At 34.5% G+C, this 26,323-nt stretch overlaps 3 protein-coding genes across 3 annotated transcripts; all 3 read right to left on the bottom strand.

Annotated features, from left to right (window-relative positions):
• Positions 1–2,026: 2,026 nt before the first annotated feature.
• LOC107647624 (inositol transporter 1-like) lies at positions 2,027–4,397 on the bottom strand. The gene is made up of 5 exons (XM_088491682.1): positions 4,256–4,397; positions 4,089–4,159; positions 3,471–3,806; positions 3,270–3,377; positions 2,027–2,860 (listed from the first exon to the last, which is right to left on the bottom strand). Exons 1-5 carry the CDS (start codon positions 4,395–4,397, stop codon positions 2,027–2,029), a joined length of 1,491 nt encoding a protein of 496 aa, XP_088347808.1.
• A 1,274-nt stretch (positions 4,398–5,671) lies between these two features.
• Positions 5,672–7,338, bottom strand: LOC148561313 (uncharacterized). The gene is made up of 5 exons (XM_088490739.1): positions 7,230–7,338; positions 6,598–6,992; positions 6,220–6,501; positions 5,915–6,015; positions 5,672–5,789 (listed from the first exon to the last, which is right to left on the bottom strand). Exons 1-5 carry the CDS (start codon positions 7,336–7,338, stop codon positions 5,672–5,674), a joined length of 1,005 nt encoding a protein of 334 aa, XP_088346865.1.
• A 16,391-nt stretch (positions 7,339–23,729) lies between these two features.
• Positions 23,730–26,097, bottom strand: LOC148561312 (inositol transporter 1-like). Its single transcript, XM_088491622.1, has 5 exons — positions 25,956–26,097; positions 25,790–25,860; positions 25,174–25,509; positions 24,973–25,080; positions 23,730–24,563 (listed from the first exon to the last, which is right to left on the bottom strand). The coding sequence occupies exons 1-5, from the start codon at positions 26,095–26,097 to the stop codon at positions 23,730–23,732; spliced, it is 1,491 nt and encodes a 496-aa protein (XP_088347748.1).
• Between the last annotated feature and the right edge of the window lie 226 nt (positions 26,098–26,323).

Genomic DNA, 26,323 nt, shown 5'->3' with positions numbered 1-26,323 from the left:
CATCCACAAAAGAAAGGAAGTTAATAGACATGATGACAATTGTTGCAGACATGCCACCACATATTCCTCTAAACTCTTCAAGGTATATCTCAGTGTTCACAGCCCAAGGAACAAGACCCATTCCAGGTGCAAAGAATATAATATACAGCCAAACCCGCAACAGCAAGCCATCCATAAACTAAACTCGGGTTGCCATGTCCTCTAACATGACATGAAGCAGAGAGTAGGATTAAATTAGTACATTTTAAATTCAATTCATACCTTCTTTTTCAAGAAATCATTGCACATGTTTTAACTAACTAGTTTTCTCTCAACCCCACACACTAGTAGTAGACACTCTCTTGACACATATTTATGTAGAAAATTTATTTGGTTCTTAAAGAATTTGAATAATTGTATCTGATTTGTCTAAAAAGTGAGAGATGAAGAGGTGGATCTCATCTTTTATATTTGTGTCATGTAATTAAAAAATTAGTCATAGTAGAAGAGATCATTTATGTATTTATTCTAACATTGATTTTCAACTATCCTTGTACAATATGACATCATATATATAACATTTGATGGGCCACTTGAATTCCCCATGAAGAGAGATAAGGCCTGTGGCCAATGCCGCTAAGCAGCAGGAGCTGAGGGTTTCCAATGGCACCAGCACAGAGAATAACCTCAGCATGTTCACGTAAGAGGACGGAATTCAAAGGCTGTGAATAGGAGCCTTATAGTCCACTAAACGAGCCTTAGAGCGAGCTATATATATATATATATCAATCAGTGGTGTTAAACAATTTTAGTATCATAAATATATAAACTTAATATTTTTAATTTAGAGATTGATTACAAAAATATGGAAGATAATTTATAAAAATATAAATTTTCATTTTTTATATATAGCAAGGTTGATATATATAAATATATAGTATTTAAAGTAACACATTTTTATATTTTTGCAATATATTATTTTTTTCAAATTAAAAATATTTATTAATATTAAAAATATTATTTTAATTTTAACACCACCTTTTAAATGTTGTTAACATTGTATAACTATCGTAGCCTTCGTTCTTAATAAAGTAGTTTTAAATATGTGTACAGTAACATAATACGACGTTAGTAAAAATACTTACTTTTTACATTGAGGGAATGAATAGTTATCCAAATTAACAGATTTGATTATATGACTATATAAAATTAAATGTTATATAATATCAGTACATCAAAATTAAACTATTTATTTTATATCTTTGTAAAATTTATCAATCAAATATTTTTGGATAAGATTTGAGTTCATTCTAATGTAATAAAATGACATTTTTTGTCCATAATAAATTAATCAAATCATAATGACTGTACATGGTCGAAAATAGCCAAGTATATACTGGGAGGAACTAGAAACGAGATCAAGAACTACTTGAGGACTAGGATCTAGAAGCACATTAAGCAAGTTGATGAACACTGTGTTGCCAAGTTGAGAGTATGAAAACTAGAAAGAAAGGTAAGAGAATGAACTAAATATTAAATTGAATTGATGTTGGAAGAATGTATTAATTTACATATGAAGCTTCCTCACTTATTTACACACTAAGAGTGAAAGATAGAGAAACACATCAATAACTAATACTCAACTGATCCTATAACAGATTATCACTTCATCTAACTAACTCTGTAATGCAAACTAACTCTACATTGCTTGTCACACACGTCACTAGAGTCTTCTCCCTTAACACCCCCCTCCGAAATCTCTCTCACTCTCTCAACCTGTCTCAAGATTTGGAAGTGAGAAAAGGGCCATGGACCATGGAAAAAGACATGATCCTGATCAACTATATAGCCAACCACATGGATGGTGTTTTGAACTCTTTGGCCAAAGCTACCAGTAAGGACACAGACACATGCGCATGCACATATATATTGCATCTTTCATTTCTTCTCCTTTTATTTTTTGTTCTTCTTCATTTCATGTTCAAACGCTAACTTTATGACTTTTCGTGCTTTCACAAGTCTTAAACGTATTGGAAAAAGTTGCTGATCATGTACTTGCTTGCTCAACCATGCTCTCTATGTTTTTATCTTTTCCATAGGCTTTCTCCTTCCAAATATTTGAAACTTCTTCAAAAGTCAATCCTTTTGTCTCTGGCATATAGAAAATCACAAAAACTATTGCAACACAAGCAACAGCCAAAAGAATCATAAAACTCTCGCCGAGCCCAATAGCATCCACAAAAGAAAGGAAGCTAATAGACATGATGACACTACCAACCCAATTAATTGTTGCAGACATGCCACCACATATTCCTCTAAACTCTTCAGGGTATATCTCTGTGTTTACAGCCCAAGGAACAGGACCCATTCCAGGTGCAAAGAATATAATATACAAAGCCAAACCCGCAACAGCAAGCCATCCATAAACTAAACTCGGGTTGCCATGCCCTCTAACATAACATGAAGCAGAGAGTAGGATTAATGATCCAACCACACCTATTAAGCTACTAAGTGTAAGCTTCTTTCGCCCTACAATGTCAATAAGGTAAATGCCAATAATTGTGCCACCGGCATTAATTGCAGAAACAATGAGGGATAAGAACAAAGCCGATTCGTTTGATTTGAAGCCAGCCAATTGAATGATTGTTGGGCTATAGTACATTATAACACTAATACCGGTAAGTTGTTGGAATGCTTGAAGTCCAGCGCCACATATGAACGCAACTCTGATTTCTTTCAACTTAAATACATCACTGTATTTAACTTTGACCTTATCCTTTTGTTCTTGCTCCATGTGAGCTTCAAGAATATCTATTTCGTCCTCCAACCGAGGAGATGGGTATATCCTAGAAAGAACATTGGTAGCCTCCTCCTTCCTATTCTGCAAGTTAAAAGTAACTAAGCTTTTAATTATTGTACCAAAAAAAAATCAATATAAGGATTTATTTTACCCAAATTTTATAGGTGACTAATGACATAAAGTTGTCTTCATATGAAAATAATAGTTGATAATCATTAGATGATAATTTATTTAAGAAAAAAAGTACATGAAACTAATTTTTAGTTAGCTAACATTAGTCAACTTTAGATTTTATATTTATAATTTAAGTTTTAGGATCTAGAATTTAAGATAAACAAAATAACAAAATTGGCTGATGTTAGTTTAAAAAAAATTGGTTTCCAGCATTAACGTTAGTTCAACATATCAAATTATCTAATAGTTATTACCTATAATTTTTGCATAAAGAGAACTTCACATGAATGATCATTGATCTTATATCATCATTTACCTTCAAATATAGCCATCTGGGGGACTCAGGAAGAAAGACCATAAGAACCAACTGAATAACAGCTGGTGTACCTGCAATTCCAAGCATCCAACGCCATGTTCCAGGAACCTGCACACATAATTTTGCTCTTAGAAAATCAAGATGGATGAAGACAAAATTATTACTATTGGTATTGTTAGCTAAAGAGTTGGGTATGCTTACTCTAGTCAAACCATAATTGATGACAAAGGAAAGAAATTGGCCAGTTGTGATCATAAGACAATTGACACTAACTAATCCACCTCTTATTTCAGACGGTGATACTTCTGCAATATACATAGGAGCAGTAACAGAGGCGAAACCTACACCTAGGCCAACAAAAAACCGGCCAACTATGATAAGAGTGGGATTTGGTGCGACGGCGATCAAGAGTGATCCTACTGCGAAACAAATATCTGCCACAATAGTGGCAGCCTTACGCCCTAAAGAATCATTAATGTAACCACCAATGGCGGCGCCAAAAATTGCACCAATTAAGGCCATGGCAACTATTAGTTCCTGCAAACATAACAAAATGAGAACATATAATTGCTGCAAAATGGCACTCTACTCTAGTCCTACTGTGTCATAGTCATAGTTACGTGAATTCACAATTTATCTTTGTTGTCGAATGCTATATATATATATATACTTTTCCCATTAAAAATTTTAAATGTGATGTATTGCGTACCACCTACCAATTCTCCTACCAGAACATATTGCGTTTCATATAACTATATGGTCACAATTACAAGCTACCGAATTAAAAGAAAATGAACGAAAATCCACTCTCTCTTTTACCTGAAGAAAACTACTGTTCTTTACAACTTCAAAATCATCTTTTATGTACAAGAGAGCGCCAGATATCACACCTACAAATGAAAACAAAATATATGCTATATCATTTCTTTCTTTTTTTTTTCTTAATTAATGAAATGGTAGACAATACGCATATATGTATACTGTACCAGTATCATAACCAAATAGAAGGCCACCAATACCAGCCGCAAAAGTAACTCCAATAATGTAAAAATTTTGGGAAAATGATATTCTGCGCTCTGGATGTTTCTCCAAATAATCAGAGCTTCCTGCTTTAATCGGCATGCACATATCAGTCACCATTGTTGCTAGCTTGCTTTTATCAACTAGTTGTAAATTGCATGTTAATGCGTGAGATCTAACATAGTTTTATAGATAATAAAGTTGTTAAATTTAAAAATTTTGTTGGATTTCTTGTTCCCTTAAAAGTCGATGGGCATATATATGATAACAACATTTGTTTTTTTTATGAAGGATCAGTTTCATGTTGATGTGAACTTGCAACTAGATTACTCTCCCTTCTTTTTATTTCTTTTCCTACTTTCCGTTATTACTCTGTCACAACGAATTTGTACTCAAATACCTACATATGTTAACATGATTGCTGTCATTTTGGATCCTTATATTAACTATCTTAATTTAGATTATTTTAATTCTTATGTATTGATACCATTTAATAATTTTCTATTTTTGTCTAATAAAATATATTTATAGTATTCATGAGCCTTTCAAGCTATAATCGGTGGTTATGTGAAATTTATTTGCTGATGTATTGATATGTTAGTTGGATGTCTATAAAAATCTGATTCACAGTGATATTTATTATATAAATTAAATCCAAATATTAATACATGTGAATCATAAAAATTATTTGCATATATTTTCTTACGAGAAATGTTAAAGATAATTTTTATTAATATTAGTTAATACTGTTAGCTAACATTTTATTTTTATATTGTTAGGAGTTAATTTTAGTATTTAAAATTTAAAATTTAGTACTTAAACTTTAAAATATTTACTAATATTAATTAAAAATAATAAATTTTATTGGTTATGGAACATTATTTTTTTGTTATACTAAGTTGAGTTGTGAGTATATTTCTTTGGTGGCTTTTTATAGTTGGTGAAAATTCTGTTATGTAATGTGATAGGCACTTATTACCTTCTTATTCAATGGTCAACAAATAGTATCTTCTGGTAAAAGAGATAAGCCGTGGATAATCACTTAAATAAAGATTAACTTAACTAATAACAACTCTATTTGTCATCTTTCTTTTTTTGAAAGTAAGAGCTCAACACAATACAGTAGAGCGAACAGAGCTAGACAAGCAGCATACGCTTACTTAAATAACTAAATCAAACACATAAACTCCCCATGTCATCTTCGGTATAGCCATCAACAACAAAAGGCATCAACACCACTCCACTCATTAACGCTTCTCACGATCATGTTAATGACTTCTTCAACACCTCTGCTTTGATTCTGGAAAAGCCTGTTATTCCTTTCCATCCATATATTCCAAATGACCACACAAAAGCACCTCAGCCGCTGCTTACGATCCTCCTTACTCCTCGATTCCTCTGTCCAACTGAGAAAGTGCTCTTTCATCAAACCCGGATAAGACCATTGACAACCAAATCCTGATATCCAAGCACTCCACACCTACCACGTAAATGCACATCCTAGAAACAAGTGATATACATGTTCCAATTCATTATTACATAGCACACATATAGTATCTTCCTGTCTTATAATTCCAAACTAGCTCAGCCTTTCCTTAGTGTTCACCCTGCCTATTAAAACAAACCAAGCAAAAAGCTCCACTCTTGGTGGAACCAAACCTTTCCAAATGGTCCTTGTGAAGCTGTAGCTGGTTACCACCTCTGGGAGTGCTTCAACCTGCATCACCTGCACAAATGAGTTAGTTGAAAAAACACCTTGCCTATCATATTTCCAAACCACTCGATCCTCTTTGTTATTTACTAATTTCATCGGTCTCAAAGCCTCATGTAATTGACTTAGAAGCTCCAATTCCCACTAAAAAGGCTCGTGCCTCCATTGGAAATTCCAAATCCACTCTATCCCATCCCAAAACCCACAGTCCCCAATAACGGATCCACATTGGTTTGAAACAGAGAAAAGCCTCGGGAACCGGTCTTTCAGAGATCCACATAGTAGCCATACATCCTCCCAAAACTGAGTCCGTCGCCCATCACCAATCTCCATGGACAAACTTGTAACCATCTTATCCCTTATACGTTCATTCATGATGTGCAACTGGCATATATCTTTCCATGGGCCTCCTCTTGTAGGTAGTGCTTGAGTTGACAGTAGCTCATTGGAATTCAGATTATTACATGAACATACAATTTTCTTCCACAACGGGCACTCTTCCTTTGCAAACCACCACCACCACTTAAACAACAATGCTGATTTCTAAATCATTGCATCACAAACTCCCAAGCTACCTAGTTTCTTTGGAGCCTGTACCATTTCCCATCTAACTAATGCCATACCATTCCTATCATCTTTCTTACTCCACATGAATCTTCTCTGTAGTGAAATCAACTTCTCAGCAACAGCTTTCGGCATCTTAAATAGACTCAAATAGAACACTGGCAAACTGTTCAATACTGATTTGATGAGCACCAACTTCCCAGCTTTGTTTAGCACTTTAGCTTCCCACAAGCTTAGTTTCTCCTCCACTTTGTCCAGAATAGGCTTCCAAGTCTTCACCAACCTCGGGTTTGCTCCTAAGGATATCCCAAGGTATTTAACTGGGAGAGTGTCCCCCTTACAACCCAAAAGGTTACACATACGCTGTATCCACTGCTCTTCACAATTAATCGGAATCAAACTTGACTTATCAAAATTAATATAGAGGCCTGACATCAACTCAAAACATCACAGAAGTCGCTTATAATTCATAATAGTCTCCTCTTCTGGTGGGCAGAACAGAATAGTATCATCAGCAAATTGAAGGTGCGACAATTCTATGCTATCCCTACCCACCAACAATGGTAATATACGTCCATTCCTGATCGCCTCTCCAACCATTCAATGTAGCACATCCATAACCAGTACAAATAAGAAGGGAGAAAGCGGGTCACCTTGTCTCAAACCTCTTTCCATTTTGAAAGGCTTAGATGGTGACCCATTTATCAATACTGACATAGATGCAGTGGCCACACACTCCATAACCCAAGCTCTCCATTTATGCCCGAAGCCCATCTTTTGTAATACCAAGTCCACAAAGCTCCATTTGACCCTGTCATATGCTTTCTAGAAATCTAGCTTGATTATTGCTGCTTCCTTTTTTCTCTATTTAAGCCAGTTTACTGTTTCATATGCAATAAGTGCCCATTGTGTATTTTCCTTCCCTTGACGAACGTACTTTGAGTCTCCCCTATTAACCCTGGCATCACTGATCTCATCCTCCTGACTAGCACCTTTGAGATGACCTTGTAGATGCACCCCCACCATACTAATAGGTCTCAAGTCTTTGATCTCCTTTGCACCAATGAACTTTGGAGCCAATGCCACCCAAGCAATATTGCTATCAGTCGGTAACCTGAAAGAATTAAAGAACCCCATCACTGCTGTCATAAATTCAGGTCTAATCTCATCCCAGCATCTCTTAATGAACTTCATGTTGTACCATCACAGCCTGGCACCTTAGAGGACTCGCAGTCCCACACAGCCTCTCTGATCTCCTCAGCCGACGGCATCCTCTCTAAGGTCACAACATCATCCTCATCTATCTTTCCCACCAGACCATCTCTAAAGCCCATCATTGGAGTAGCTTCCTGATGATATAATTCTTTGTAAAACTCTCTGATGGCTATCTTGATTCTCGCTTGATTTCTGACCGTTCTACCGTTTATCACTAGTGTATCAATCTTATTGTTCCATCTTCTTGCTGAAGCCATATTGTGAAAGTATCTTGTATTTTTGTCCATCTCCTTCGCGTGCCGAGACCGAGACATCTGTTTCCAATGCATTTCCTTCCTTACATACCATCTCTCACAACAAGTAACTAGCACCTTTCTTCTAGCCTCCATCGTGGTATCATATACTCCATTGCTAACCATATCATCAACTCTCTTGATTTCTTCCTCAAACTTTGTGATCTTACTGTCCATCTCCCCAAAATTAGCCTTGTGTCATCTTGATAAACTACTATTTTATGGTTTATCTTGTGCTAATTTGAGTGGTTTTTATCAATTTTTTACTCACTTATTCATATAATTTGCATGTTTTACATTTTCCTTCCTAATTATGTGCTTTGATTAAAAACATGCTTCTTTGGCCTTAAAATTGCTAATTATTAATCTTCTCTTATTACCATTCGATGTCGTGATATGTGTGTTAAGTGTTTTCAGGGTTTATAGGGCAGGAATGCCTTAGAGAACAGAAAGGAAGCATGCAAAATTGGAAGGAATACAAGAAATTGAAGGAATTGCTAAGCTGTCCAACCTGACCTCTTCGTACTAAATCTATCATAACTTGAGCTACAAAGGTCCAAATGAGGCGGTTCTAGTTGCGTTAGAAAGCAAACATCCGGGGCTTCGAAATGATATATAATTTTCCATGGTTGCTCAGCAGATAAGCGGCTCGCACGCGTGTATCTGCGAAAATTCAGCGTATCAAAATTCGCCCCTAGCGATTTCTGGGCTGGTTTTGACCCAGTTCTCGGCCCAGAAAACACAAATTAGAGGCTACAGAGTGGGGGGAATCATTCATTCATTCACACAACTTTCATTCACATAATTTTAGGTTTTAGAAGTAGTTTCTAGAGAGAGAGGCTCTCTCCTCTCTCTAGGTTTTAGGATTCTTAGCTTTAATTCTTCTCAATTTCATATTTCTATTTTACTTTAATTTAGTTTTCTTCTACTCTTATTAGCTCTAGCACTTTAGTTATCTATTTTTCTTGTTGATCTCTTTATGTTGCTATTTTAGTTTATGGATTCTCATGTTAGATTTGATTCTCTATTTAATGCAATTTGAGGTATTTTATATTTATGATTGCTTTCTTCAATTTATGTTATTGATACTTTCAATTGGTTGTTTAGGTTTTATTATCTCTTATTAATTTCTATGTCTTTATGTTATGCCTTCCAAGTGTTTGATAAAATGCTTGGTTGGGCTTTAGAGTAGATTTCTCTCCTTTTGGCTTTGGTTGAGTAATTGGAGACTCTTGAGTTATCAAACTCCTTTGTTGATTGATAATTGAAAGTTTCTAGTTGATTTGGATCCCTCTAAAGCTAGTCTTTCCTTAGGAGTTAACTAGGACTTGAGGAATCAAATTGATTCATCCACTTGACCTTCCTTCATAGTTAGAGGTTAACTAAGTGGTAGCAATGGACAATTCTCATCACAATTGATTAGGATAACTAGGATAAGATGTCTAATTTTCATACCTTGCCAAGAGTTTTCTTAGTTATTAATTTAATTTCTTGCAATTTACTTTTCTTGTTCCTTATTTCAAAAATCCAAAAAGATACTTTTCCATAACCAATTATAAGTACACTTCCCTGCAATTCCTTGAGAGACGATCCGAGGTTTAAATACTTCGGTTTAATTTTTTTGGGTTTGTTTTAGTGACAACCAAATTTTTGTATGAAAGGATTATTTTTGGTTTAGAAACTATACTTGCAACGGGAATTTATTGTGAATTCTTTACTAGCAAAAATCCGTTCATCACATCTCTCTAGCGGTATTGTTAGTGCCTTCAATTTATCTGTGAACTGTATCTCCCCCAAACCTCTCCATTCCTCTTTAACCATACTGAGAAATCCATCATGTGTAAACCACGAATCTAGACTTCGGAACGGCCTTGGACCTCCCCTCAGCGTTTTGTCCTCCAGTATTATGGGGGCAATGATCTGACAATTCCCTTGGCCCCCTCGTAACCAAGTTTCTGGAAACGCTTCAAGCCACTCCACATTAACCAGAGCTCTATCTATATGACTGCAAGAGCGACCTCGAAACCATGTAAACTCGCGATCAGTGAGTGCCAAATCTACTAATTGCATATCTTGTATCCAGTTCCTGAATTCTTTCCCTGACTGAGGTACAGTAGTTGCACCTTTTCTTTCCTCCACATGTACTATCTCATTAAAACCCCCATAAAACAACAAGGGACCTGACATAACCCAGCTATATAGCTTAGCTCCTCCCAAACATGACACTTCTCATCTCTATTATGAGGACCATAGACCAATACAAAAGCGCAATGGAAACTACTTTTTAAACATTACTCCTTCGACACACAGCCACCTCTCCCCCTTATAGTAGTTATTCATTTTAAACACTGATTCATCCCATATTAACAGTAGTCCACCAGATGCACCATCAGAGCTTACATACTCCCAGCCTAAATCATCTCTCCCCCATATTCTGGCAACATCAAAATTTGTCACAACCTGTCTTTTAGTCTCAATCAGGCCTAACATATTTAAACTATATTTTTTCTTTAAGTCCTTCACCATTCTCAACTTCCCGTCACCCCATAAACCCCTAACATTCCATGCACTAAAATTCATTTAAATTTTTTTGTACACACTTGTTTTTTTTTTTTTTTGGGTATGCACCGTCTCATCTTTTCCGTCTGCTTTGCCACTTTCCTTTTGCGATCTATTTCTTCATTTTGTGCCTGAAAGATTGCCATAATGTCATCCTCTTCTCTATACAATATAGCACCTGACTCTTTGGCCAGCTCCCAAGTCCTTCCGTTTTCCAGCAACTGTTCCCGCAATTCTGAGCTCTGACTATCACTGTCCTCTGCTTCATTAGTGACATCCTCGTTCCCAAGATGATTCCTTCCATAGCCATCATCTTCATGTTCAGCAGCCATCCTTCTACCGTCACAACCACTCCCCAATATTAATCCTCCCTCTGCAGCACCCCCCTTATATCCTCCACCTCCGTCGTCATCCACTCCCTGTTGCACCACCTCGCCATGACCTGCATGACCATCCATAGTTGCTGGTACCCCTGTCCCGCCCGTAGTCGCACTCTCATCATCCTCAATAGCCACATCTGCATCAGTTCGGACACCCTCTCCCACCGTGCAGAGCAACCGGCTTCAAATGTCCCCCACCAGCCGCGTCTCGCCGTTTCTTTTGCTATCAGTCGCGTCGCCTTCCCCCTCGAAGAGGAACTGAGCACCGCTACCTTCTGCTGCTCATTCTGGAAAGGAGGACCCAAACCCATGCCTCACTCTGGCTACCCCACCTCGCTCCTTCAACCTTGGCCCAACTGATGGATTCGCAGCTGTTGACGACTTTGGGCCTGCCAAGGCCATTTTCCCCTCCTCCAATATGTTATTGCATCTGGCCCACGACTCACTTGGAGAAGAAATTTTTTTGCTTATTATTGGACTTCCTTCGCAGCCCATTTAACTCACATGTTATTGTTCTATCAGAATCATCCACGTAACTTGAACTGCATCTCCCCCCAAAATTAACGCACCTTCCTTGATTATTGCCAGTTACAGATTGAACCGTTGCACTATTCTCGCGATCATAATTTCTACTGCCATTACTGCCATTAATCCATTCATTTAAAATTAAGTCTACGATTACGATTCTGCCCTTATCTTTATCGTCGCTCCGGTTTACCATCATCGACAACTCTTCGTCTGGGGTTCCTCCATGCAAAGCTTCTGTTCCCTGTCTCTGCCTTGTAACCATTCCTGAGTTCCTGCTTTTTTTTTAACATGATTCCACTCTATACTTGCCCTTTCATTCCTCCTGTTCGCCGTACAGTGCAAATTACACGCCTAATGTCCTATCTCGTTCACTAGAACATCAAAACCCCCCGCGCCAATTGTTATATGGATCCATTCTTGAATCACATCCATTACACAAGTATCAATCTGGACCCGTCCTACAGTGAACGAGTTACACAATTCCGTCTCTTTGTCACATCCAACCACTTCTCCCCATTGACCTCCTATCGTTCTAGAAGTGTTGACTGACCATGCATGCAACGGAACCCCAAAACATTCCAACCATACTCTTCGAGTTTCACTATGTTCCGACTCCTCCCACTTCCATACACTGTGAAACAATTGTAGGAGCATGTTCATGTTGAATGTGTATGTCTCCTTAGTATGCAAGACACTATCAAAGGTTAAGAGCGCTTTGTAAGCTCCCATTTTTCGAACTTAGACTACATTTGGGATGTTTTTTGCAATCATTTCCTTCAAAGAATCAAAATCAATAGGCTTCGTCATGCCCTCCTACAAGGTTTCTCTGCAGCCATTCCAAATTTTCTGTCACAGCTTCTACTTCTACCTTCTTAGTCCAGCCATTTCCATTTGGTTCTTTTTCAACCTCCTTCGTCCCTGGGTCCCGTCCAAATATCAAAGGATCATGCTCCACTACCATCGAAATTGTGACATCACCTCTATTTCCGTTGGTTATGTTCCATGTTCCCAACATTCTTTTATATTTAGCTTCTCCCACAGATACAACTTTACCTCTCAGCCACAATCGATTCATTTCCGCTATTGCTTTCAAAGTTCCTCCTTTTGTTGTGTACCAAATAAAAGCAAGCATATACATGAATCCATTTTTCTGTTTCCGGGATAGATATATATCATTGATACATCCCATCCAGTTGAATAGGCAGAATAACTCCCTCTTTGATATGTCTTCTGGGAGGTTACTCACAAAAATGGAGAAGGATTCATTCTCTAACCGCCGATACTCTTCTCGATTCCAAACCCTAGGATCCTTATCATTCTCGCTCTCTCTCTCTCTCTCTCTCTCTCTCGCTCAACAAGAGAATAATTTTTTTAATGCAAGTGTATGATTTTAGAGTTATTTGTCATCTTTTTATTTGACGGTCAACGAAAATGCTATCATTAACCATTGAAATTGTGGTATATTTATTATTTAAAAATATACCGTTAGTCAATAAATTACGACATGCACATATATTAATCATGTTGTGTTCTATATTAATTAGTTTAAATTAACGATAAACATGAGATATTTAATTCTATCCTTCCGAAACTAGAGATATTTTCCTGTTCGAATAAAAAATTTTAAGCCCCATGTTATAGTTTATAACCATTCATCAATTTTTTTTATCCTTTTTTATTATATTTTTTCTCTCTTTTCCTAAATATTTGTGATAACTAATTAGAGAAAAAATCACCCTTCTTTCATGGTGTATATAAGAATTAGTTCCTAAATTAGTATTTAATATGGATATGAAAAATTATTAGATTTTACAATTCTAGGAAAGAAATATATTATTTTGACAGAAAATTCTGTTTCAAAAATTGTAAATAATGATTAAAAATTAATATTTAAAATAAGGATAAAAATAATAAAATCATAAAATTGAAAAACACGGTTAAATAATACTTGCATTCGAAGATACTTTTACTTTAAAAATTTTATGCATTGAAACTTCATTATTGTATTAGGATATAATTTATATTTAAATATATTAAATTTTCAATGAACCGAAACTTGTAACACCCTACCACATAGAGTTTTACACCTAGGATGTAAAACACAGGTGGCGAGGTGCTACGACCTTTAAGATAGGATATAAATATATATAATAGTCGAAAGAATGTAGTATACTAGGAGCCTTGAAGGATTGGTCAAACAAAATTTGTGAAACTAAACAGCGCAACGCTCAGGAACGTGGTTACTTGCGTGCGAAGAAATCGACAGTCAACGAATATAATATAACAGAAACTAGGGGTAGAGAGCCAAAAAGATACAAAATAACAAGCTCCTAACTTAGCCTGCGAAGCCAAGGCTGGCTGGAGAATATTTACATACATATATATATATCCCAAAGCCCAAAATACATAAATAAAATCCTAGCTCTCCATTAGCCTCTAAGAGGAACAAAATAACAAGTCAATTGGAGAGAGTTAAGTATATGTATATACATAAGCTATATATCAAAATAAACCGAGGAACTACTCTGCTTTAGAAGTCCAGACGCCTAGCGAGCAGTCTCTCGACCTGCATCTGAAAAACACAACACAGTATGGGGTGAGAACCAGAGGTTCTCAGCATGATAAAGGTGCCATGCACATAATATATAAGGTCCTGCAAATGCCAGAGGCAATCCTACAATGCCGACACTCAGATTATAAAACTTAAAGAACTAAACAGAAACCATAAATCAGGGTGGTTCTCTAAGGCTTTCTCAACTAAATCACCTCCTTAAATCTAGCTGGAACTTAAATATAATCCTCAATCTCTCCGCCTTTCCTCCGTTCCCCCATCTCCGGTAATTACAAAGACAGACAAGCAGACAAAGTAAGCACAGGTAGAATACAGATATCAATTATGACAATTAGCATATTATAATCAATTAGGCAATCTCAATTAATGCACAAACAAGCCATACATACAAATGCATATGATGCATGCCTATCCTATGGCCGTTGGTATCAACTGTCGGTTACGTAGCCATCCCGACATGTTCTCAAGCTCAAAAATAGACCATGGGGAGAATCCCCAAGCTGACATGGGGAAAAGAACGCCTACAAGCTTAATAATATCCATGGGACGAATTCCAAGCTGACATAGGGAAAACAATACCCCAAGTTGATATGGGGAAGACAATACCCCAAGCTGAATGTTATCCATGGGACGAATCCCAAGCTGACATGGAAAAACAACACCCCAAGCTCAATAATAACCATGGAAAAAATCCCGACTGACATGGGGAGGGCAACGCCCCAAACTCAAGTTATTCAATCGTTTCTTACAATTTATCATTTCCGATCTCATAGTGATTCACGTCTCATCTCATCATTCTCAATTATTCAACATCATTAAGATTCATGTCTCATCTCATCATTATTAATGTCACTTTACTCTCTCAATTACCTCTTATACCATTTTTCTCATCTTTATCGATCAAATACCATCTCCTCTAATCACTTATTACCTTTTAAACAAATCTTTCTTCACCTTCAAGTTACTACAATTTCCTAACTTCATTCTATGACTAGGCCTACTAACAATATTTAGACTAAAGAAATGAAAATAGAAATCTGGAGTTACAAAACTAGTATCGAAATTCTTTAAAATTAGTATCGAAATTCTCGTTTTAATTTTCTCTATCACATTAAACTATCAAATCCTATTTTCTAATCACTTTGGTTAATAATTAATTTATTCGCTAACTATTTATTATTTTCTCGGGGTTTACAAAACTACTCTAAGGTGACAAATATTTTAAAATATGAGTGTAAGTTCCGTTGAGTATAAAAAAAATATATTTTGAAATAGAGGAGTATATTCAAACTCTAAAATGATATATAAATTATGTTGAACAAGAATATCAACATAAAAAGATTATTTATAAATAGGAAAAACACGCTAAACTAAGATAAAGAAAAGCTAAGTGAGGAGCACTAAACCAAATATATACAGAACGCAAATGAATATGGCTAATATTTTTAACGTAAAAAAGAAAAAAAATTAGTATTAACTCAGAAATACATATTGGTCAATAGTCTACAATAAATAAAAAGTGCGTCTAAAGCTCAATTAAAATAATTTTATTAATTATTAATTTATTATAAATAGATATAGCATAAATGTATTTTTTTTAAAAGATATTAATACTTTATTAATTGAATAAGGTAAAAACATAGGATTTTTTAAATAAATAAAATAAATATTTAAATTACGAATATACGTTAATTTGAGGATATTTACAAATTTTCATAAAGTGTCTTATCTCGTTTATACTGTAGACGAGATAAGTTTAACTATTTGTAAACGAGATAAAACATGAACATGTGATAATGTATCACGTTTACAAACGTGATACGTGAGAAATAGTTGTTTAGTCATGTAAACGAGATATGACAAAACTTATCTCTTTATAGTGTAAACGAGATACATGGGAGTAAAAAACGTTTACACAGTAAACAAGATAGAATAGGACAAAAATAACTCCTTATAAAAGGATTAGGAAACCGCTGGTATTCCTAAAAAATATCTCAATTCTTCTTTTTCTACTGTTTTTCTTCAAAAAATTTAGCAAAAATATCTAGTGACAGTGGTTTCTTTGTTGTGATGGTGTATCCCAACTGTCAGATGAGAAACAATGACAGCAGGGTTATATTTGAGTATGAAAATCCTGCATTGTTCTGAACTCGAAGAGCAAATTCGTTTTTCGAGTTAAAGAGTATGATATTAACGCACGTCGGTGGTGGTGAGAGAAAAGGGGTTGGTAGAGTTGGGTTTATGATGCTAGCACCGATGGGGAATGGTGTATTTCGGTTTCGTCTATTCTAGCTCGATGGCGATGAGCAAGCATGTGCGCCTTGTTTGACGTGCACGGCAGAATTATAGTTGAACAAGTGATGGAGCTTTCTGCATAAGTTCGTGATGGTGGTGGTGGTGGTGCTGGCGGCTCAAATTTTGTACCGGATGACCCTCCGCTCACACCACGACCGTTGCACTGTGCTAGTCCAGTGCAGGACATAGACGTTGAGGATGGGGAATCCGACGAAGAGTACATTGCCGATAACCACGAAAGTGGTTCCTCTGACGACGACGACAGCGACAATGAGTTCATACCTGAGACTCTTGTTGATGGATCAGTTCAATACCTTTTGCCTGTTCCGCGTCGAATTCCAAAGTTATCATCTGTACTCAGCTACTACCATACATTAGATTTGGATGCAATGCACGAGGAAACTTCATTTTTGAATATGGGGGCCGACGATTACAACACCGATGGTGGTGTGGAGTTTCAGGTTGTTCATAGATTCAGAAGCAAAGAGGCAGTGCTGCAAGGCGTGATGAATTACAGCATCCGGAGAAGTGCCGAGTATCGAATAGTCGAGTCGGATCAGTTCAAGTATCACATACATTGCCGGAAATTTACAGATGGTTGTCCTTGGAGTCTCCGTGTCGCCCTCCGACAGAATTTCATATATTGGTGAGTGTTATTATATTTTAATTCATTGTCTTCTTCATCGTTCTTATTTTGTTTAGATTTTAATTCGACTGTATTTAAAATGGTTAGGAAAGTGCGTAAATTCGGCGGACCACACACGTGTCTGGCCCCACCATGTCACAGGATCACCAACAGTTGGACATCAATCTCATATGCAAAATCATCCTGCCACTCATACAGTCCAATCCATCAGTGACCATTCCTGTTCTACAGAGAATAGTGAGACAGAGCTATAACTTCAAGCCGTCATACTAGAAGGTTTGGATGGTAAAACAAAAGGCAATTGCCTAGATATATGGTGATTGGGAGGAGTTGTACAATGAGGTGCCGTGATTGCTCCAAGCGTTGCAGAGTTGTCTCCCTAACACGGTATGTGAAAAAATTTAATTAATTAATCAAATCAAAGTAATTACTTATCTAACTTTCACTATGAGTAAATTATACACCTAACTCATGTTACTAACTTGCCAACTAACCTAAACTGTGTTACCTCAATATCATCCAGCCTACTCATTTGTTAAAACACTAACTCTATAAAAGTTCTTGAAATAAAATCGCATAGACTTATTAATTTAAACAATAAAGATAACACTAACCTCAAAGTCGATGGCTCCCGCAATGTACTAACTAGCGTTGAGGCAGTTGATGTCAAGGTCCCGTGCATCCGGGCATGCCATAATGTCCGAGGAACTAATAAATATCAAGAAAATAGTGTAAGAAAGAGAGAAATGAGAGAAATGTGAGAGAAATATGGAGTCTGAAACACTGTGAATGACTTCCACTTATAGTCGCTCTCTGGACTTATCTCGTTTACAGTGTAAACGAGATAAGGCTCGTATCATATCACGTTTGTAAACGTGATACATTACCATGTGTTCGTGCCTTATTTCGTTTACAGTGTAAACGAGATATAGCAAACTTATCTTGTTTACACTGTAAATGAGATAAGGCACTTGATGAAAATCTGTAAATACCCTCAAATTAATGTATATTCCTAATGAAAATATTTATTTTAAAAAAATTTAGAAACATATGTTCACATTAGAGGGATTGAAAAAAAATTGAGGGACTTCCAAGAGACTTATCAATAGATGAAAGAAATAGAGATAACAAAAAGAGAAAAGCAACATTAGATGCAAAAAACTCATGATGGAAAACGGCAAGACATCCGTATCAATTCTTGATGTAGCTCTCTTAAATGCTAGAGTGCTAAAAAATCTAGCTATTTCTCTCCTTTCACACAGACTAGAGAAGAAATTGTGAAGAATTGGGTCTTCACATTTGCATTCGATCGCGTTAGAAGATTTTTAGTTACCTCCTCTGTTAGCTAGATCTAGACCAGGTAAGCACCAATTCAACTCAACTTGCCTACCAGGGGCGGAGGTACATACTATTGAAGGGGGGCAATGGCCCCCCCAAAATTTTAATTTTCATTTAAAAAAAAGTCTAGCTCCCTCCTGTTTTTATTTCCCAGCCCCCTCCCTTTTTTTTTGTATTACTTTCCCAGCCCTCCTTAATTCATTAAAAAAATAGCCCAATAGCCCATTTCCCATTTTCCACCCTTTTTTTTATTTGCCAGCCGCCCAGCCCCCTTTCCTAATAGCCCATTTCCCAATTCCCAATTCCCACCCCTTTTTTTATTTGCCAGCCGCCCAGCCCCCCTTCCTTTTTGTTCGCATATTTTTCCAATCTCTCTTTTTGTTCCTACACTTTTTACTTTCACTTTGCAGGTAACAATTTTTTACTTTTCTTATTCTTCTTTTTCTTTATCTCTTTAATCTTCTTATCTATTACCTCTTTGACTCTTGTTTTTTTTTTTTGCAAATTAAGAAAAAAGATAGTAATTCAACAAGTGATTCTTCACTACTGTTTATCAAAAAAGGTTCTATTTTTATTCTTTTTTATTTTAAGAAAATTATTGAACTATTGACTTTTCTATTATTATTTTTCTGTTAGTCTTATCTAATTTTTTTATATTTTTAGTATATTTAGTTATTTACTTAATTTATTATTATTTGTTAATTAAGTTTTTGTTATTATATGTTAGTTTGTATATTTAGTTTTTTTATTAGTTAACTATTTAATTACAAGGTTATATTATTTATACTACAATATTATTATTATTGTTCTGAATTTTAATATCTTATTTTGAATTGAAATATAATTTTTATATTTTATAAAAGATCTAGATTGTAATTTACACTTTTTGCTAAATATATTTTTAATTATAGGAACTTATTTGGCCATTTGAATTATGAGTAAGTTCAAAATCATTGATACATTTTTTAAAAGAAAAGATCAAGAGAATGAAGATGCTTCTACTATTACTACTCCAATACAAATTCAATTATAGATGATTTTGAAAATAGAAAAAAACGTCGAATAACATTTTTATGATACAAAACTGTAAGTGGTAACTTTAATATATTATTATCATACTTTAATTGAGATTATATATTTATTTTTTTATTTTATCAATAGAAATAGTAATATAAAATATTTTTAGTAAATTATTAAACACCGCCCCCCCTAAATAGTTAGTCTAGCTCTGCCCCTGGGTATTAGCATAGCCAATGTCAAGTTAGGTTAGAACTTGAGTGTGAAATGATTGTGTTAATCCTGTGGAATTGGTGTATGTAATACTTTAACTATAGTAGAAATTCCACCACTGTTGTGGAAGAGACTGGACGTAGGTTGCATAGCACAAGGCAACCGAACCAGGATACATGGTGGTGGTAGCTTTTCTCTTCTCTGCTCTGTTCTGTTTTCTGATATTCATGAGACAAAACAAAATTGTCTCATAAATTTTCGCTGCTGAGTTCAAACAGAATCAGAATTGCAAGTTCATTTAAAAAGAGGTTATTTCAGTAACAAAAAGAAAGGCATAGATTCAACTCCCCTTCTCTAAACCTTCTACAACCTTCAGATATGTTGCTATAAAATAATAAAAACTTAATTTACAATAAATTTTCTCTCTTTCTTTTTAAAATAAGTAAATATTTTTATATATTTTTTAATTTAATTTTAATATATTGTCAAATTAAAGATTTTATGAATCCATACAATTATGTATTATAATGTAAAAAAAATACCTTTTACATTCATCATGTAAATATTTATCTAAAAGAATAAATGTGATGAAATGACTATGTAAAAAATATACATATTTTAATATATCAAAATTAACTTTCATATTTGTAAACAATTGTTCTACTATTCATTACAATTTTAAAATATTAATTACCACCCATTCAATTAAAAAATTTATTTGTTACAATATTTATGACATAAAACACTGTTTCACCCAAAATAGTTGTTACAAGCAAACTTATTTCAGAGTTAAGATTAAAAAAATATTAAATAATTTTAAAATAAAATTATTAATTAAAAATAGATATTATTTTTTTTATCTCAACTAATTTTTGAAGACAAAAAATACTAGTAATTTTACTTATATTTAGAAAACTAATATTTAGTTTGATAATTAATTAATTTATTAATTTCAAAAATTATATTATCACTATTCATTAATTTTTATTGAGTTAATTTATTTAATTAATTTTAATTTTGATATTAAATCAAATTTAACAAAATAAATATTGTTACATGTTAAATTTAATAAAAAATTTAATATAAATCTCAATAAAATTTTATAGTTTTTTGTGGAGGTAAAAATATAATTATACTGGGGACAATAATATATATTTGTATAAAACTATTACTTTTTTTTAAACTTAGTGAGGGCAAGTGTCCTCCTCCTTTGAACCTCAATCCGTCCTTGATAACACACGTCTAAATACAAGTCTATTTACATACATTCTTCATGTGCTGAAAATATTCAATTTCATCATTGTGGCATAACCTTTTGTTTTATCGTTAAAAAATAATATTGCTTATCAGTAGAGGAACTAAGGTGTTCTTAGCAACGATAATAATGATGATGATGAGAGTTAAGGCCAAGATTGATCATGACCAACTCTGATATCATGTAAAAGTATTGAAAGAGATTAAAACCAAAGAGAAAGTTAATAGAATGAACTTAGAATATGAAATTGAATTGATAGTGGAATGAATTAGTTTACACTTGAAGCTACCTCACTTATCTACACACTAAGAATGAAGGATAACACATCAATAGCTAACACTCAATTGATCCTATAACAGATTCTCACTTCATCTAACTAACTCTATTGCATATCACACATGTCACCACTCATCACTGTCTTTTCCATTAACGTTTTCCCCTTTTCTTTGGCCAAAGCTGCCAGTAAGCACGCTGACACATGTGCACGTACATATATATTGCATTTTTTATTTCTTCTCCTTTTATTTTTTATTCTTCTTCATTTCATGTTCAAACCCTAGCTTTATGACTTTTCGTGCTTTCACAAATTTTAGGCGTATTGGAAAAGTTGTTGATCATGTACTTGCTTGCTCAACTATTCTCTCTATGTTATTATTTTTTTCATAAGCTTTCTCCTTCTAAATATTTGAAACTTCTTCAAAAGTCAACCCTTTTGTCTTTGGCATGCAGAAAATCACAAAAACTATTGCAACACAAGCAACAGCCAAAAGAATCATAAAACTCACCAATCCCAATCGCATCCACAAAAGAAAGGAAGTTAATAGACATGATGACAATTGTTGCAGACATGCCACCACATATTCATCTAAACTCTTCAAGGTATATCTCAGTGTTCACAGCCCAAGGAACAAGACCCATTCCAGGTGCAAAGAATATAATATACAAAGCCAAACCCGCAACAGCAAGTCATCCATAAACTAAACTCGGGTTGCCATGTCCTCTAACATGACATGAAGCAGAGAGTAGGATTAAATTAGTAAATTTTAAATTCAATTCATACCTTCTTTTTCAAGAAATCATTGCACATGTTTTAACTAACTAGTTTTCTCTCAACCCCACACACTAGAAGTAGACACTTTATTGACAGATATTTATGTAGAAAATTTATTTGGTTCTTAGAGAATTTGAATAATTGTATCTGATTTGTCTAAAAAGTGAGAGATGAAGATATGGATCTCATATTTTATATTTGTGTCATGTAATTAAAAAATTAGTCATAGTAGAAGAGATCATTTATGTATTTATTCTAACATTGATTTTCAACTATCCTTGTACAATATGACATCATATATATATAACATTTGATGGGCCACTTGAATTCCCCATGAAGAGAGATAAGGCATGTGGCCAATGCCGCTAAGCAGCAGGAGCTGAGGGTTTCCAATGGCACCAGCACAGAGAATAACCTCAGCATGTTCACGTAAGAGGACGGAATTCAAAGGCTGTGAATAGGAGCCTTATAGTCCACTAAACGAGCCTTAGAGCGAGCTATATATATATATATATATATATATATATATATATATATATATATCAATCAGTGGTGTTAAACAATTTTAGTATCATAAATATATAAACTTAATATTTTTAATTTAGAGATTGATTACAAAAATATGGAAGATAATTTATAAAAATATAAATTTTCATTTTTTATATATAGCAAGGTTGATATATATAAATATATAGTATTTAAAGTAACACATTTTTATATTTTTGCAATATATTATTTTTTTCAAATTAAAAATATTTATTAATATTAAAAATATTATTTTAATTTTAACACCACCTTTTAAATGTTGTTAACATTGTATAACTATCGTAGCCTTCGTTCTTAATAAATTAGTTTTAAATATGTGTACAGTAACATAATACGACGTTAGTAAAAATACTTACTTTTTACATTGAGGGAATGAATAGTTATCCAAATTAACAGATTTGATTATATGACTATATAAAATTAAATGTTATATAATATCAGTACATCAAAATTAAACTATTTATTTTATATCTTTGTAAAATTTATCAATCAAATATTTTTGGATAAGATTTGAGTTCATTCTAATGTAATAAAATGACATTTTTTGTCCATAATAAATTAATCAAATCATAATGACTGTACATGGTCGAAAATAGCCAAGTATATACTGGGAGGAACTAGAAACGAGATCAAGAACTACTTGAGGACTAGGATCTAGAAGCACATTAAGCAAGTTGATGAACACTGTGTTGCCAAGTTGAGAGTATGAAAACTAGAAAGAAAGCTAAGAGAATGAACTAAATATTAAATTGAATTGATGTTGGAAGAATGTATTAATTTACATATGAAGCTTCCTCATTATTTACACACTAAGAGTGAAAGATAGAGAAACACATCAATAACTAACACTCAACTGATCCTATAACAGATTCTCACTTCATCTAACTAACTCTGTAATGCAAACTAACTCTACATTGCTTGTCACACACGTCACTAGAGTCTTCTCCCTTAACACCCCCCTCCGAAATCTCTCTCACTCTCTCAACCTGTCTCAAGATTTGGAAGTGAGAAAAGGGCCATGGACCATGGAAAAAGACATGATCCTGATCAACTATATAGCCAACCACATGGATGGTGTTTTGAACTCTTTGGCCAAAGCTACCAGTAAGGACACAGACACATGCGCATGCACATATATATTGCATCTTTCATTTCTTCTCCTTTTATTTTTTATTCTTCTTCATTTCATGTTCAAACGCTAACTTTATGACTTTTCGTGCTTTCACAAGTCTTAAACGTATTGGAAAAAGTTGCTGATCATGTACTTGCTTGCTCAACCATGCTCTCTATGTTTTTATCTTTTCCATAGGCTTTCTCCTTCCAAATATTTGAAACTTCTTCAAAAGTCAATCCTTTTGTCTCTGGCATATAGAAAATCACAAAAACTATTGCAACACAAGCAACAGCCAAAAGAATCATAAAACTCTCGCCGAGCCCAATAGCATCCACAAAAGAAAGGAAGCTAATAGACATGATGACACTACCAACCCAATTAATTGTTGCAGACATGCCACCACATATTCCTCTAAACTCTTCAGGGTATATCTCTGTGTTTACAGCCCAAGGAACAGGACCCATTCCAGGTGCAAAGAATATAATATACAAAGCCAAACCCGCAACAGCAAGCCATCCATAAACTAAACTCGGGTTGCCATGCCCTCTAACATAACATGAAGCAGAGAGTAGGATTAACGATCCAACCACACCTATTAAGCTACTAAGTGTAAGCTTCTTTCGCCCTACAATGTCAATAAGGTAAATGCCAATAATTGTGCCACCGGCATTAATTACAGAAACAATGAGGGATAAGAACAAAGCCGATTCGTTTGATTTGAAGCCAGCCAATTGAATGATTGTTGGGCTATAGTACATTATAACACTAATACCGGTAAGTTGTTGGAATGCTTGAAGTCCAGCGCCACATATGAACGCAACTCTGATTTCTTTCAACTTAAATACATCACTGTATTTAACTTTGACCTTATCCTTTTGTTCTTGCTCCATGTGAGCTTCAAGAATATCTATTTCGTCCTCCAACCGAGGAGATGGGTATATCCTAGAAAGAACATTGGTGGCCTCCTCCTTCCTATTCTGCAAGTTAAAAGTAACTAAGCTTTTAATTATTGTACCAAAAAAAAATCAATATAAGGATTTATTTTACCCAAATTTTATAGGTGACTAATGACATAAAGTTGTCTTCATATGAAAATAATAGTTGATAATCATTAGATGATAATTTATTTAAGAAAAAAAGTACGTGAAACTAATTTTTAGTTAGCTAACATTAGTCAACTTTAGATTTTATATTTATAATTTAAGTTTTAGGATCTAGAATTTAAGATAAACAAAATAACAAAATTGGCTGATGTTAGTTTAAAAAAAATTGGTTTCCAGCATTAACTTTAGTTCAACATATCAAATTATCTAATAGTTATTACCTATAATTTTTGCATAAAGAGAACTTCACATGAATGATCATTGATCTTATATTATCATTTACCTTCAAATATAGCCATCTGGGGGACTCAGGAAGAAAGACCATAAGAACCAACTGAATAACAGCTGGTGTACCTGCAATTCCAAGCATCCAACGCCATGTTCCAGGAACCTGCACACATAATTTTGCTCTTAGAAAATCAAGATGGATGAAGACAAAATTATTACTATTGGTATTGTTAGCTAAAGAGTTGGGTATGCTTACTCTAGTCAAACCATAATTGATGACAAAGGAAAGAAATTGGCCAGTTGTGATCATAAGACAATTGACACTAACTAATCCACCTCTTATTTCAGACGGTGATACTTCTGCAATATACATAGGAGCAGTAACAGAGGCGAAACCTACACCTAGGCCAACAAAAAACCGGCCAACTATGATAAGAGTGGGATTTGGTGCGACGGCGATCAAGAGTGATCCTACTGCGAAACAAATATCTGCCACAATAGTGGCAGCCTTACGCCCTAAAGAATCATTAATGTAACCACCAATGGCGGCGCCGAAAATTGCACCAATTAAGGCCATGGCAACTATTAGTTCCTGCAAACATAACAAAATGAGAACATATAATTGCTGCAAAATGGCACTCTACTCTAGTCCTACTGTGTCATAGTCATAGTTACGTGAATTCACAATTTATCTTTGTTGTCGAATGCTATATATATATATACTTTTCCCATTAAAAATTTTAAATGTGATGTATTGCGTACCACCTACCAATTCTCCTACCAGAACATATTGCGTTTCATATAACTATATGGTCACAATTACAAGCTACCGAATTAAAAGAAAATGAACGAAAATCCACTCTCTCTTTTACCTGAAGAAAACTACTGTTCTTTACAACTTCAAAATCATCTTTTATGTACAAGAGAGCGCCAGATATCACACCTACAAATGAAAACAAAATATATGCTATATCATTTCTTTCTTTTTTTTTCTTAATTAATGAAATGGTAGACAATACGCATATATGTATACTGTACCAGTATCATAACCAAATAGAAGGCCACCAATACCAGCCGCAAAAGTAACTCCAATAATGTAAAAATTTTGGGAAAATGATATTCTGCGCTCTGGATGTTTCTCCAAATAATCAGAGCTTCCTGCTTTAATCGACACGCACATATCAGTCACCATTGTTGCTAGCTTGCTTTTATCAACTAGTTGTAAATTGCATGTTAATGCGTGAGATCTAACATAGTTTTATAGATAATAAAGTTGTTAAATTTAAAAATTTTGTTGGATTTCTTGTTCCCTTAAAAGTCGATGGGCATATATATGATAACAACATTTGTTTTTTTTATGAAGGGTCAGTTTCATGTTGATGTGAACTTGCAACTAGATTACTCTC

Source organism: Arachis ipaensis, chromosome B6, assembly GCF_059453495.1.
Source record: "Arachis ipaensis isolate K30076 ecotype BB chromosome B6, ASM5945349v1, whole genome shotgun sequence".
In the NCBI taxonomy this organism is placed as follows: Eukaryota; Viridiplantae; Streptophyta; class Magnoliopsida; order Fabales; family Fabaceae; genus Arachis; species Arachis ipaensis.
The sequence above is the reverse complement of the archived record's forward strand: the minus strand, read 5'-3'. Positions and strand labels throughout refer to the sequence as shown.